A 16,816-nucleotide genomic window follows, 5' to 3' on the forward strand; every position below is an offset into this window, starting at 1 on the left:
TTTGAGACCAGTCTGGCCAACATGGTGAAACCCTGTCCTTACTAAAAATACAAAAATTATCTAGGTGTGATGGTGCACACCTATAATCCTATCTATTCAGGAGGCTGAGGCAGAAGAATTGCTTGAACATGGGAGATGTAGGTTGCAGTGAGCTGAGATCATGCCACTGCACTCCAGCCTGGGTGACAAAGCAAGACTCTGTCTCAGGAAAAAAAAAAAAAAAAAGAAGAAAGAAAGAAAGAAAAAAAGAAATGAAGAATAAGATTGAGGCGACAATTATATTTCAGGTATGTGATCACTAAGGTCTTCTTTAAATATTCAGGTGAAATTGCAAGTGAATTGCTGGAAGCAGAAGTCTCCACTCAGGGGAGAAGTTAGACCTGGAGACACGTTCGAGGATCATAGTTTATAGATAACATACACTCACTCATAGAGTAGACTTTAAATAGAACCGTGATTATCTTAGAGTAATTAAAATTTTCTAGAGAGCAGTATTACTTTGCCACTCTGCTTAGTACAAAGATTAAAATATGTTCTTGGATTTATGAAAAATGATAAAATAATAGTTACTATATGCATACTTACAATTAAGAAGAAAAATGACCAAATGCCACTATTTTTTCTCCCATTGCGAAAAATGAATGAAATCACATATGTCAAGAAAACAAGAGATGAGACATAGCCAATACTACACAGGATCTGAAAATAGAAACGTTAAAGTCCAATAAGGTAAATACTGTCTAGAAGAGTACTCATACATACTCCTCAATTCTCCAAAACTATACAGCAGCACAGGTAATCTGAAGTTCTTTGGTTTAAGATTAATAATATTACTGCATTTATGAAAAAAATAGTCTAATAAAACCATTTCATAATTGCTGCCACTTACTTGAATTAACAGGTTTTGAATTATAAATATAATCTCCTCTGGGCTAAAAATATAATCCATTATTTGCATTAGCAGGAGGATCAAGAAGTATAGGGAGACATCCACCAGTGCCTGGCCAAACCAGTATGCAGAAGGGTAGAGGCCTGAAATCCGTAGCTGGGAATGAGCTTTTTTCTGATAAAGAAATAGAAGAATCATCAAAAGCTTCTGAAAAGCTGAAGTTTGGGAAATTGCAAATACATAGTCATGAAAACATTCATTTTTGCTTCATCTTTTAGAAATACTATCCTGATTTAGCAAATGATACCACCACTCACCACACCCTTGTTCAGAGGCATTGATAATGCTGCAAGCCACGTCATGATTTCATCGTCTAAAGGGAAAATGCACCAACATAACTAGCTAATGTTATGTCACAGAATGATTGGGCATGGCCTCAATGAGAAGACATCTTTTCTTTTTGAGACTGTTCTTTCCTTTGTCATGAAAACTTGCACATTGCACAAAGGTTCAACAGAAGTGGGATTACCATTTCTTGTAAGATACTTAAAATTTATACTGAATGTAAACGGTGCATTTATCATTGGCATTTTATTTTAGGTCTAAGAAATGGTCCTCTAGTTGATTTCATTTAAAAACTCTTTAGGTTGGAATCGGCAAGACTGCCTTTAAAATGTTGCACTACTCTTATTGTCTTGCCGTAAGTCATATTTTCCATTATCGCACCGTGAAAACTAGTGAGTGGATTTTGCTATTGCGACTACTATAAGTCACATTATTACAGTGATTGTCATAACACGAGGTCTTGAAAATATGACCTGAACTATTTTAAACAGTAAAGCATAAAGGCAATTAAAATTTCATATCTAAAATTGAGTCCATATAAGGAGATTCATTAGCAAAACCTGGAATGCAAATAATTTTGGAAAGGAGAGTACATCTGGAAGGAAGTAGGAAAGAGGATGACAGTGAGGACTGTTAGAGAGTTGATATTTTCTATTCATTAACTTATTTAATATATATTTACAGAATGTATACCATAAGACTGACTTCGTGTTGGTCATGGGGCACTTAAAAGTTTAAGTTGCAGGGGAAGAGGAAATAGAGGCAATAAGCAAATAAATATAGTGATAGCTACCTAAGCAAAATTGTGCATGTGTTAAGAAGAATTCAGGGTTGTATTATAGCCTTTCAAAGAGAAATGAATTGTAACTCGGGGGTCAGGTCAGAGAAGGTTCCCTTGTGAAGTCATGGGCAGTGAATAGGATAGATCCGGGTGACAGGTCAGAAAGTACTGTGGGCAGAGAACAGTGGGAGAGAAGACCCTTTCGTGGAAAGAGGTTGATGTTCTGGGAAACTGGAAAGAAGCCAGTGTGGCTGGAGCATAGTTATCAAGGTGGCAGTGGCATCAGATTAAGGGAGAAAGATACACCTGGGTCCAGATCACCCATGGCTTTCAGACAATGGCAAGGATTTCAATCCTGCTCCTTGGTATATTGAGAAACCATTGAAGGAATTTAGACAGAGAATTAACAAGGTCAGCTTTGTGTTTCTAATTACTCTGTCACACTGGATGAAAAATTAAGACAGCTAATGTGGACTTATAGGGTGGCTGCTGTGCTCATCCAGAAGAGAGATGATGATGGTTCTGGCTGGTGTATTGTAGCAGAAATGGAGGAAAGCGGAAAGATTCCAGAAATATTTCAGAAGTATACTCTGTGACTTCACCATTAACCAGCTATGAAGACGAGAGCGAAAGAAAGACATTGACATCGTGGGGCTGCCAGTTAAAATTTTAGATAAATAACCTTTTTGAGTATAAGTATGTCCCATGCAATATCTGGAAAATGCTTACACTGAAAAAATTCATTGTTTCTGATATTAAATTTTAACTGGGTGTCTGTAATTTTATTTGCTTAATTCTGGCAATCCTAAAAAAAATAGCTCTTAGGTTTCAGTTAAGATAAAAGAATGAAAGGTGAGCCATTATTTATAGAGATAAGTAACCATGAAGTAGGTAAAATTTAGAAAAAAATATTCCTGCGCTGATGATGTTTATGTTTATTCTTAGTTGACAGAGACAGTTAACAAAAAAAAAAAAAAGCAAAGGTTCAGATAATGATAAGCCACATGCATAGATTTTTAAGATAGGTTCATATAATAGTTATGGGAAATCTATTTCAGACTGGTTAAGCAGAGAAAGGGTCTTGGCTGAAATATTTAAATATTTGTGCTGAGATCTGAATTACCGAAAGCCAGCTGTAGAAAGAATAGAAGAAAGAGCATTCCAGCCAGAAGAAATGGCCAACGCAAAGGCCCAGATGATATTGGCATATTTGAGAACCAGAAGGAAAAGTGGGGTAGCTAGAGGAGGAGAGTACAAGGAGGAAAGGTAGAGAGATAAACAAGAGACAAATGAGGGAGGGAGCATTCTGCCAGACAACATAAAGAATTAGAATTTAATTCTACCTGCAAAGAGAAACTGCCGGGGTCGTTAAACAAGGTAAAGAGATGATCTAATTTAAACTTCTGAAAGTTCATTCTGGTTGTATGAAAGGAATTAATTGCAAATAAGGAAACCGATGGGTAGCTCTTGCAGTGGTTTAGGCAAGGAATGACGATGGCTTAGACCAGGAAGAAAATAGTGGAGAGGGAGAGAAATGGATGGATTTGAAGTAGAACTTTAAAGAATTTCCAATGGATTAAATAAAGGAGATAAAGACACAATGATAATGCCAGAATTTTATGCTAGAGCAACTGTAGACAATAGTGCCATTTGCTGAAATAAGAAAGTCATGAGGTGAGCATATCTGGTCAGGAAAATAAAAGTTTTATTTTGCCTATGTGTGAAATATCTATTACTCAGCTATATGGTAATATCACAGAAGCAACTGTATATATAGAAGTCAAGAATTCTGGAACTAGTTGAAAAGGGTCCTAGAACAAAAGCCTGGACATTTAGGCATCAAACATTAACATTTATGGGAAAGTTACTATATGGCAAATATGGTTCTAAGTAATTCATTGGTATTATTTCACCACATCCTCACAGAAACCTATTTCAAATAGATGTAACTAATGTCTCATTTTATAGGTGATAAAAATGAGGCATAGAGTGATTAAGTAACTTTTGAGGTTCATGCAGCTTGACAATGGAAATATTGACATTTGAACTCAGAAGAGTTTACCCCCCAAAAAGTGTGAGAAAGAGTGTCAAGAGCAGGAGGAAAAAGACAGTGAATGTGTGGTCTTATAAGAGTAAAGGAAAAATAGTATTTTGTGTTTCCCATGGGAGAAGTCACTAAAGATAGGGACAGTTTAAGAGCAGAATAAATAAAAATTAAGTCAAGTCCTTCAAAAACATGTCCTGAGCATCAGTGGATGATGGCAAGGACATGAAGACATGGGAGAGTGGCAGATAGACTCTGTTACAGGTTCCTTGAATTTTATTTTTTAAAAACTCACAAAAATGGAGCTTTAAAGGGACAATATTTTCCAACAACAAGTCAAAGTTCTGTGGTGAGTTGGTCAGGGCTTTTAAACTGAGTAGCTTTACCACCATTTGGAAGGTAGAAACCACCACTGAGAGATGAGATGTGATTATGTCTGTGGGTAAGTGTCATAAGTAAAATTTTAAGTGATATAAAGTTGAAAGTTGTCATTCCCTGTTAGCAGATGACTGTCCTTTCTCAGGTCTCACGTTTGTTTAAGAAAGATAGCATTTTCTTCATATTTGGCAATTATTATTAAAGTGCTTGATTATTCATTGCATCAAGTACAAAAATTAGATTTACCACTTGCATGTAAATTTATAGTTGTAAGGGTGGGTGAAGGGTTCTCTAGATATAAAAAACATATGAAGACTTTAACTCTTCTTACTTTGTAGTCACTGATGCTGCTCATTGCAATGTATGGAGTGAAAGAGGCTGCCACCGGTATCCAGAAGAAGGTGTTACTTCGGTACCCATACTCATAATCCATATGCTCCTGAAATCATGTGGAACATGTTGAGCTGATAGCGATCGGGCATCTGTTTCATCTGTACTTTCTTAACTAAATCACTCAAATAAATGAATTGGGCTGATCACTCAAAGCACTTCTCAAGGTCCTATGTGCAACTTCTTACCCACATTCATTTTCAGTCCTGTGTTGCAGCAACTAGGACCTTCTGAACATGTAGCCTGATTTACCTATGAAGAAGCAAATTCAACCAAGTGGTATGAATTGTCTAAGGTCACACAGTTAATAACTTGTAAGGTAGGCATGAAACGTCTGCTCTCTGACTTTACGGTTACAGTCTTACATGCATTGCTTATATACATCAAGGCTGATGTTTTAAGAGACAATAGAGATTGTGGACTGTCAGTGGAGGGGCTAGGAGAAAACTGGTCAGCACGCCCTCCATGTCAGGCGTTATATTTTTTAAAAAATCAAAACCCTATACATGTTAAAGAAGATCTTGAGTTTTGCTACAAGCCTTAATTTAAAAAAAATTAAAATTTTTAATTATTGTGGGTACATAGTAGATGTATATATTTATGGGGTACCTGAGATGTTTTGATACAGGCATGCAATGTGAAGTAATCACATTATGGAGAATGGGGTATCCGTACCCTCAAGCATTTATCCTTTGCGTTACAAACAATCCAATTATACTCTTTTAGTTATTTTTAAATATATGATTAAATTATTATTGACTATAGTCACCCTGTTGTGCTGTAAAACACTAGGCCTTATTCATTCTTTCTGTAACTATTTTTTGTGCCTATTAACCACTCCCACTCCCACTCCCCACTCCCTTTCCCAGCCTCTGGTAACCATTGTTTGACTATGTACATGAGTTCAACTGTTTTAATTTTCAGATCCCACAAATAAATGAGAACATGCAATGTGTGTCTTTCTGGGCCTGGCTTATTTTATTTATCATAGTGATCTCCAGTTCCATCTACGCTGTTGCAAATGACAGGCTCTCATTCCTTTTTATGGCTGAATAGTACTCCACTGTGTATATGTATCTCATTTTCTTTATCCATTCATCTGTCAATGGACTCTTAGGTTTCTTCCAAATCTTGGCTATTGTGAACAGTGCTGTAACAAACACGAGAGTGCGGATATCTCTTTGATATACTTATTTCCTTTTGTGGGGGTAGCAAAGGTGAGATTGATGGATTGTATGGTAGTACAAACCTTAATTTGATCTGTCATCAGTCACCTCACTACATTGCAAGTCATCTGGTATGATGAGTTTTGATTTCTTTACTTCTCTGTTCTCTTACTCCCTCCTAAAACTCAGCAACCCTCTGAGATATTACAGCATATGAAAGTTGCTTGACTAAAGATGTATATGTGTAGATAAGACCCTGGGAGGGGAAGAAAGACTACACGTCCACCAAAGACTACACGTCCCATCTCATATCTTTGTCTGTGGATACCGTGGTTGATTTTTCCTGATTCGGAAGGCCTCTGAGGGAGGAAAAATCACAATACATCTGGACAGCCAGCTTCCTTACTCATGACTGGGTTCATAAATGACATATTATGTCCATGTTAGATCATATCCACCCACACTCAGAGTTTTATGTGACTCAGCCTGATGGGGTCCTTCCTAAGCTGACAGACACTTGATGCCTCCTGGGTAGTTCGGCCAGGTGAGGACTTGCAGGAGTGGCTGGATGGGAGCACTGTAGGACACTCTAATAGATGATAAAAATTATTGAGAAGGAGTCAGCACCAAGGCCTGAGTTATAGTGAGCCTGGTACTTTAAGATCAAGTAGAATAGGCTTACAGAATTGTAAGAGAGAATGCCAGGAGCTGGATGGGGAAACCAGAGGTGGCAATTCAAAGAGAGAATTTGTCTACCTATGAGCTCGAGGTCAGCTGGGCTGGTGGGTAGCAAATACTCTGTAGTGAAGACACCTTTTTAAAGGTGGGAATTCAGGTTACTTGCTTATTCTTGGGAACATCCAATTCTTTGTTATCCAGATAATTGGCTAGTCTACTCAAATATAATAGATAATGAAACACAGTGACACCTCAGTGGGCTACAGTTTCCCCAGCTGTCTAATAATAACACAAGTTGATAATCCCTAATTTGAAAATCTGAAATCTGAAATGTTCCAAAATTCCAAACTCTTTGAGTGCCAACATGACAGACACTACAGGTGGAGGATTCCTTACCCGACCTCCTGTGAAGGATCACAGTCCAAACATAGGCACACAACACAGAGTTTATTAAAAACATCAACTAAAATTATCTTCAGGCTCTGTGTATAAGGTGCACATGAAACATAAATGAATTTCATGTTTAGACTTGGTCCTATCTCCAATATACCTCATTACGTAAATGCAAGTATTCCAAAATCTGAAACAATTGAGAATCTGAAACACTTCTGGTCCCAAACATTTCAGATGAGGGCTGCTCAATCTATAATAGGAATAGTAATAACTATCTCAAATTCTGCTTGGTACATTTAAATATGCTACTACATATAAATCACATGGGAAATATCTGGTTTTGCCCTAGAGATTTTTGAAGGAAGGAGGACTGCTGAAACGTGTCTTGAAAGGACAATGGTATGATGTGCTTTGGAGAAAACAGGGCAACTTCCTTGACATCCCAAACCTTTGTAGCTTTCAGACAGCATGCAAGAAGCACTCAACAGTTCTCATAGCTCTTTCTGAGGAAGCACAGATGTTAAAGCAAGACAGAAGTTGTTGAATTACTTGGAAGATGGACACATCAAACAATGAACAATGTAGACTGGAGAAAGTTTGACGGTGTGGACTTTCCTGCAGCAGCCTACAGAGACTCTGCAACCCTGAGTGTGTCATCACCTACAGAAAGGTCTGGAGCCAAGCTAACCACCGCCCCAAGACAATTACATGGGTCACCTGGGCTATGGTGACCACATATGTAGAAACTACTAGCAACTAGAGAAAGCATGATATCTCCCCAGCACCAGTTCCATAGGTAAAGCTCCATCTCTCCATTCTTCCATTCTGCCTCCAGCACAGCAGTGCTTTACTCAGAAGGGGAGGGAAAGGGGATAGTTTCAGAGCTAGGACACTCTCCCTTTTCTATTCCAAGGTGTTAGACTGCAAAGGGGGATGGAAGAGCAAATCACACCACGACCACCCACCCACTTCCATGCCCCCTTAGGCCTCAATTTGACCCTGCAAAGTTTAAATTGAATAGAAAATTGAAGTTTAGGACTGCACTAGAATGATTCTTCATAACAAAAAGTGACCAAGAAGCTATAGAATATGCCCAGGGTGTCATTTAAACCAGACGAAGGGTGTTTCAACACAACAAGATGAAAGGTGACCTGAAGACACAGCAGTGCACACCCACATCTCTATCCCAGATCTTCTGCCTCTGGGCATCTAAGCAGGCCTGAGAAACTAGATTTTAAAAAAGAACTGCCTTAGTTCCCATTCAGCCAGTCCCCAGATCTAATAAAGCTGAACATTCTTTAATGGAAACTTCTTTTGATGCATCCCAAGAAAATAGTTTTAATAGCAATAATAATGAGAAATATAATTTATTCAGCACCAGGAGTTGTCCTATTTTATGTGCCTCATCACTCATTCCTACAATAACTGGTCCAACTTAGCCGGGTGCTCACATTGCCTCATTTACTTCTTAAGAAAGTTTTGTGATAAAGTCTTTAATCTATTCTTTGCAGATTGATGACTTCTATATCCTATAGAAGTCAAGTTGCTTAAGAAGGTCACATAGTCTGACCTTTAAGTCTGTTTCAACAATGTCCCACTACCTACGGCCACAGATGGTGACAGATCTAGACCAAAAACCATAATGAGTTTTATTTTCTGTTGCTCCATTGACACCAAGTCATCTAAATAAGGTTAATGTTGTGTGGTCATTTCTAAATATGTGTGTGTGTGTGTGTGTGTGTTATAATGTTGTGTGGTCATTTCTAAATAGTGTGTGTGTATATATATTACATATACAGTGATTTATATACATAAAATATTGCACACAGATATATATATACACACACACAAGTTTAAGAATAGGTTCACAAAAAGTAATGTAATATTATTTTAGCATTTCAAGAATTTTCTTGAAAACTTATCATGACACAGTATAAGTGAGATACAATTAAACTTACTTCAAAAAATGTGCTTCTGTCAGTCTGAATGTGTCCCGAAGAATTAAAAATTCCAAGTAGCCCATTGCTAATGACATCCAGGAGGACAGGAAAGCAATTCAGCCGTTTTGTGTTACATGCTACTGAAAATCTGTGATCCTGAAATACAGCAAGCACCAATTGTAAGTCTTCATAAAGCAAATACAAAATTTAATGAGTGAACGTGTTGGAAAATCATTCAAGTTATTGATAATATAATTAGGCCCAAGCACTGAGTGTGATTAATATCACTATCACTCATAATATTTGATTAATTCTTAGTATACTTAAAGAATCCGGTATTGTGGTTTCTACCCACCATAACATCAACCATGTGACTATTTATGCCCAAACATCACAAAACAAAATACTTCAAATGATATTTAGCAGCAACACTATGAAATTCCATAGTGCAACCTCAGTTTAACCTGGCTATAGACTTCGTTTCAAAATGTGACACATTCATTTTATAAGTATATAATGTTTGGATACTTGAGAAATGGGAGGCAGGCAGAAAGTTGTAATGAAAGCATAGGTTTTCACAAATTCTATACTTACTTGTAAAGTCTCCCTTAAAATAACGTGTGTGTGTGTGTGTGTATAATGTGATTATTTTTCCCTCAGAGAAAAATATAAGTAAATTAATTATCCATATTGCCCAAAATGTGGGAAAGCTTTGAGAACACATTTTTGCAATCATAAACAAATCAAGTGTATTGTATTTAACCTAATTACCTAAAGCAATGTTTATTGATGTTAAAACTACTTTACTGAGCATACTGAAAAATAACTTAAGATATAATGAGAACTATCTTGAAGGTAATTTCTTACTTTATTGTTGACATGGAATTTATTCCTGAAAATTAGCTGTGATAAATTACAAATGGCCACACTTTATGACACCTAACAGCTGTGATTTATGCATTTAACATAATTATATCATCTTTTCCATTTGCCTGCTGTAGAGATCTCTGACTCAAATTCCTACAGGGTCTAGGCAGGGGATATGAATGAGTGAAGCAGTATGCAGACACAGAAAACAGAAAAGCAAAGGCCAAGTCTACAGTGGGCAGTTGTCCTCAGTTCCAACTGAGAATGAGATTTAATTATTGGAACAGAATCCAGTTGATAATAACGATCTAAATAAATTAATTATAGCAGTGTATTCAGCTTAATCAGGAATAAAATCAAATAAATTTCATTACATATTGTCATGCTGGAGGTTATGGGGAAATAATTGTAGTTCAGCTTCTCCTATAAAAATGAGAACTATCCCATTTGTTTGTGTGAAATTGGCCTTTCATTCAGTTGATATGCATTATTCAAATTGTACTCCCATAGTCCATCTTTGGTGAAATACAGCAACTGTAGTCCAGCATACCTTTTCATCACCTGACACAATGATAGCACCATTGTAAGATGGGTCATCTGTGCCATTTCTGGTTCCAAAGGCATCCACTTCTATAGCTATGTTCTGTCGCCTCAGTGAATGTAAAAAGTTATCAATGCTTGACCCTACCATGACGAAAAAGATTAAAGGAAGCAAAAATGAAATAAAACAATAGTCAAGTAATATTAAAAATACATTACATCACACAAAGCACATCATACAAAAGGACTGTCTAAGGATTTTCTTAATAAAGCAGAATTGATGTTCTGGTACTCAAATCCAGTCTAATATCATAGGTATGACAAAGTTACTTTATCTAGAGCCTAGGCATTTCATTGTAATTTCTATTAGTACAGAAATAAGAATTGCCGTTAACATTATAATCCTTGAAGCTATTAATAGTCTATCTTTTTTTAATTTGAAACATTTTTTCCAGAAGCCAGCACAGCACAGATTTACAAAATGATACACAAAGACCTCAGAGGTGAGTCAATGATTTACCTCCTTACATCCTTTTTAGTTGCTTTGTGCAACAAACATTAAGGTTAAGTAAACTTGCAGAATCTATTTCTAAAACAAACACTCCAATGTTGTATTTTTCATTTTTAAATTTATTTTCTGTTTGGCCTCATATATACTTTCTAAAATATATAGAGTTTATTTTTTTTTCCTAGCAGTTCATGCTTTTTGGGGGGAATCTCTTAACAAGAACAACATTTAGCAGCTGCATTTCAGTCCCATGTTCACCTGTCTTATTGATGACCAGTAAATGGGTCAGAGGATCCTGTGGTTGTTGTCCTGGTGAGAGGAAGTATGTATTTGGAGACAGTTCCCATGGGTAACTTTTCTGATATGACTCATAGAATAGATGCTCCAAAAGTTGAGGGATAAAGCTAATACAAAAAAGCAATAATCTATGCAGAGGAAAATGTAAAAGAAAAAAAATTTTAGAAACTTTTGTGGGTTTTTAAGTTTGAGGGGATAATGAATATAATAATGGAAATAAATTATAATCAGTAACCAAACATTTGAATCATACTTTGCCCCATTTTCTTGTTTCTAAAATGAGATGGGTCATATGTATCTACCTTTAGTCTTTTGCTCTCTCTCAAGTGCCAAGTAGGACAGCTTGGCTTTGGGTTTATGAAGTCTGTGGATTATGACTCTTAAATCTCTCTTTCCAATCCCTACCTCATTGCCTTATTTCAGTCCTGCATTTCTTTCTTTTTCTGCACTATTGAAATTGGCATATCACTAACATGCATACTTACTACACTCTGAACTTTATCCCATCCTGTTACCAATTTCTGTAAATTACAGCATTTTCTCATTCCCCTGGCCACAATGGCTCAATCATTTTCCACCCATTTCTCTCCCTTAAATTTCTTTTCTAATATTTGGAAATTCATATCTATCATAGCATCCTTATTGCTTGCCTCCAAACCTTGTTCTTTCTTCCTCTTCTTAAGTTGGGCTTTTATTAACTCCTTCCTGACTCTTTTCAATATTGTTCTAAATGTTTGTTTTCATTGTCTCCATATTCTACTATCACCAAACAATTTTGCACAATTGCCCAATTAAGCTTCTTAACATTTTGTTGAAATTATGTCAATTACCTATTGAAAATAAAAAATAAAATCTTAATAGTTCCTTAGTATTCATAAAATGCAAACTCTTTAGCTCTATGAATATATTTCAAAAATATTTTTACTTTTTCATACACTATATGTTGCAATTAACTCAGATTAATAGTTCTTTAGATTTCTCATGTATCCCTATACTCAGTACTACTCCCTCAGCCTGAATTTCCATTCTCCTCTCTCTTCTTCACAATCTCCCTGAGCTTCCTATTTTGACATAATCTCCCTCCTACTAAATGTCATAGTTCACAGGATTGTCTGTTGTTTACTGTATGTCTAATCACCCTCAAGGGTGGACTTTCAAGTCTGATTTCTTTTGATATATGTTATAATCAGTTAATAATAGAGTGTTGCATAGAGGTGCTCACTAATATTTTTGGATGAATGAACATTCTCAGTGAATGAGTGTTCCTGATGATGAGGCTGAAGCTCTGGGGGTACATGTGAACCTTATAGTGGGTTCCAGATATGATCGTGAAGCCAAGGCAGACTCTTTTACAGAGCCTCAAGACAGTAACATGGAAATTATGCCTAAGTTTCCAGTCTTCCAACTACAACATTAACTCTAACCCAAGTTTCCAGCCTGACGTTCTGCCTTGTGGATTTCAGACTTGCCAGGCCTCACAATTACATAATGAAATTCCTTAAAATAAGTATGCTTATATATGTATATCCTATTGTTTTCATTTCCCTGGGAAATCCTGACAGCTACAGGTTTTGATACCTTGGGGAAAGAGTAAATGGGTCTTTAGGATGGGACCTAAGTACTAATATCCACATGCTTTTAAAGAACTACTTCAACCCATTGGTAAGAACAAAACGTGTGTGAAATTTTAAAAAAGAACAATTCCAACCCTTATCTGTTTTAATTATATATCCACATGATTAACAATGGGTTATTTAATTAAAAAACGATTTCTTTGTTTAAAAGACAATGTGCATCTACTGAAATTTATTTTACCTGAGTTTCTTTTATGTTTTGCTCTCTTAAGTTTATTTTTAGTTCACAGACAAATCAAATCTGAAACACTCAGATACTCACATAGCCAACAGGCTTTTTCTTTCGTTCTTTAACTTTAGGAAGCGAACTTTTGCTATTGCACAGACCTGCTGCCTCCAGAGCGCCATGCCACTGATTGTTTTCCTTGTCTCATGGAAGGAAGAAAAAACTTGTTCCAGCTCAACAAGGCTTCCTATATCTTTTGCCCCATCAGTTTGTAATTGTCCCCAAATTCCAATATCTAAAACATAAGATCAGTATTTTATAAAGTGCCATTTTAATTGTGCATTATTTAGCTTTTCCTGTGATAAATTTTCCTACAAAGGTGTCAAAGTTACCCTCTTGGGCCAAGATACAAGTAATCTAATGTATGACATTATTAGAGCAACTATTGAAGAAATGGGAAAGAAGCAGAAAGTATGGATATAATAAAAGAAAATCAAGTGTTTTCTGATTTTAAACATCTTCTGTGTGCAACTTTACAGGACTTTATTTATTCTAAGGAAATCAATGAAAAAAACTCATTAAGAAATCCATTTGTTGTAAAAGATAAACCACTTAGAATTTCTGACCAAGATAGGAGAGTTAGTATATATAGAACCCCTCCACTCCCCTTCAAGAACATAAAAATGGGAAAAACTGTATTTTTAAAATATAGCCATGGTTAAAAACAAGATAAAAGTTACCTGTTTTGAGGAGAAGCCTAAAGAAAATGACTAACTCTGGCTTCTTGAAAGCTATAAAACATGTACATACATTAAAAGTTAAGTATAACACTAAAAAATGTAACAAGTATATAACTTCAAAAATGAATAAAAGAGGAAAAGGAGGATTAAAGAAAAATATTTGATCAATCCAAAAAGACCCCCAGAAAATTGCAAAAATGAAAATAAAGATCATGGTAAAGAGTAAACACCATAATATGATAGTGAACCAGTAAAAAAAAAATAGTTTAGCAACAATAAGAGAGAAAAGACAGAATGCTTCCCAAGGAATAAAGATGAGGCAGAGAGCAAACTTTCCAAAAGCAACAACTAAATCCCAAATACATTGGAATAATATCATCGAAATGCTACCACAAAAATAATTGTCAATGTGAACTCTAATTTTCTTTTCTCTAATGTATATTCAGGTAATATCATACCATATATTTATTGTTTGCTGCATAAGGAACTAGTGTTATACATGGCTATATTCCACAGAGATATATTTCTTCTCTAAGTTTTCCCAAGACAAGCCTGAATCACAGCACCAACAAAAGTATATAATCTCATAATTTGGGCATATTTTCAAGATAAAATACTGCACACAAAAATAAAATTCTTTCTTTCTTTCTTTCTTTCTTTCTTTCTTTCTTTCTTTCTTTCTTTCTTTCTTTCTTTCTTTCTCTTTCTTTCTGTCTCTCTCTCTTTATTTCTTTCTCTCTATTTCTTTTTCTTTCTTATTTTTTGTTACCTGATTCATCAATAGTTGATTTTCCTTCTAATTTCAGAAACACCTCATTCAAAGTTGTTACGGAAACACCATAATCCTCAATGCCTTGGTAAGAACATCTATCGAGATCCCTGTAAAGTTCTAAAAGTGGACACAAAAACAGATTATAAGAATATAATTTATAATGAGAACCACATTTCTCAAAAATATAAAATATTGGTGATAGGCCAAATGTACTAACTAGAAACAAAATTGTGACACAGATGTTCTCATTTCTAAAATGATCTATATGGTATGTTACTTTTCATGTCTTTTTGAGATCAAAGTCTAATCTAAACATCTATTTTTTTCATTCTTAGGAAACTACATGTGCTTTTTTGAAAAAATTATGTTTTACTTAATACATTTTTTAAAATTTACTTTTGTTATATTATAAGGAGTGTTTAATTCTAAATTTCAACTAATTAAAACATATTTTCCAGAGAACAGAGATTTGTGCTTTCTTGTTGGGATTAATTATTAGGGAATTATAATAACAAATGTAAAAGAACTAATGTTTATAGAAAGAATTAAGAATAGACTCTTCGCTAGTTTACTTTGCTGTCCAGGCTGGAATGCAGTGGTTCAATTTCAGTTCACTGCAAACTGCACCTCCCAGACTCAAATGATTCTCCTGCTTCAGCCCCCTGCGTAACTGGGATTACAGGTGCGTAACACCATGCCTGGCTAATTTTGTGTGTGTGTGTGTGTGTGTGAGAGAGAGAGAGTGTGTGTTTAGTAGAGACGGAGTTTCGCCATGTTGGCCAAGCTGGTCTTGAACTCCTGACCTCAAGTGATCTGTCCGCCTCGGCTTCCCAAAGTGCTGGGATTACAGGCATGGGCCACAGTGTCTGGCCCATAAGTATGTAAAGCTTTTGAAAGGACAAAATACTTATGTAACTTTGCACCTCCTCTCTCTCAGTCTCTGTCTCTCTGTCTCTCTCTTGCTCTCTATTTAAGCTTCTGACCATGGTATGAAAATTCAGGAAAACTGAAAGGTGGATAAAAGATAAACTAACTCAATATTGGGATAAATTAAAGACTTCAATCTTAAGTATGTGTTGGATAAAGAAAAATAGAGATGTAGAGTCAAAATTTCTAATGAGTCCTTAAATCTACCTAAGGGTTAATTGTTGTTCAGTCTTTCTCCAAATTTCTCATCCCCTTTGGAATGCCTTTAATGAACAATCAGCTAAAACTTTGCTGTGTGATCTTCACAAAGATTTCTGTTTTTATAAGGATACATATCTCAAAGATGTTGTGTATGCATTGTGAACCATTATTTCACTTATTCTAAGAGATATATTTCATCACCTTTTAATATATCTGATATAACAATGGATCCTAAATGATAGCAGATCATATTTTAAATGGCAGCACTTTTTCTTTGTGTTTCTTTCTTACATCCTGTAGTTGAGGGTTTCTGACACCTGATGAAATACCATGGGTTCTACGTGTCAGGTATCATTCCAGGTGCTTTATTTATATTTAATATTTTAATAAATTTGAAAGTATTAAATCATTTAATCCTCATAACAATGTAGAGTACTATTTCAATTTTCTTTTCACAAGTAAGGAAACTGAGATACAGAATAGTATAGAGCTAATAATGGCATAGCTGGTGTTTGAATCTAGACTGTCTAGCTCTAGCACTGAGTTTCGATCTCTGCACTTTAATGTTTGGTTCTGTGTTTCTTTATGGACCAAGATTATGTCATGCTTATTGATTCAAGCACACAGCAATGGCCCTGGTATAATTTCTTGAACTTGATATGGCAAACACATTTTTACAGAGTAAACTTAAAAAACAGTCTACCTCAAAACGCTTAGGAAATGAAACTGCATTGGGAGATACCATGGAAAAGTAATAACAGCAGTGGTTCTCCAAGCTTCTGTGTTTGCAGCAAAGTTGTGAATTAGAGTATTTGGCAGAATGCAGGCCAATCCAAGTTATGTTCAATAACTTGGATTATATCATTATGTGATGGTGTTTCTAAAACAACCTATTTATTGTGTACAGTTCTTTCAGCTCTTCTTCAATAGTCTGCCACTGTATTTACATACCTGTTCCTGTCCTGACCACACTCTCTTGTTCATTCCTGAAACAAATTTTCCAAATATTTCTAATTTTATTTTGCTGCTAGCCTGTGCCTCTTAATTACACATGTTGTGACGTGAAGCATATTTAACATCTACATGTCTTGATTTACTCATAAGTAACATGGAGATAATACTAGGGGGTAATATTATAAGTGACCTTGGAGTTGGGAATA

At 35.6% G+C, this 16,816-nt stretch overlaps 1 protein-coding gene across 1 annotated transcript in view; it reads right to left on the minus strand.

Annotated features, from left to right (window-relative positions):
- The window catches only part of ABCA9 (ATP binding cassette subfamily A member 9), a 77,678-nt gene that overhangs the window by 23,388 nt on the left and 37,474 nt on the right, over nt 1-16,816 (minus strand). The window contains exons 18-25 of the mRNA XM_025362786.1: nt 14,526-14,645; nt 13,113-13,311; nt 11,178-11,344; nt 10,422-10,555; nt 9,023-9,160; nt 4,769-4,876; nt 890-1,063; nt 586-699 (exon numbers count right to left, since the gene is read on the minus strand). Coding sequence (XP_025218571.1) covers nt 586-699; nt 890-1,063; nt 4,769-4,876; nt 9,023-9,160; nt 10,422-10,555; nt 11,178-11,344; nt 13,113-13,311; nt 14,526-14,645 — 1,154 coding nt within the window. The remainder of the gene's footprint in view (nt 1-585; nt 700-889; nt 1,064-4,768; nt 4,877-9,022; nt 9,161-10,421; nt 10,556-11,177; nt 11,345-13,112; nt 13,312-14,525; nt 14,646-16,816) is intronic.

The sequence above is a fragment of the Theropithecus gelada genome, chromosome 16 (genome assembly GCF_003255815.1).
Source record: "Theropithecus gelada isolate Dixy chromosome 16, Tgel_1.0, whole genome shotgun sequence".
Lineage (NCBI taxonomy): Eukaryota > Metazoa > Chordata > Mammalia > Primates > Cercopithecidae > Theropithecus > Theropithecus gelada.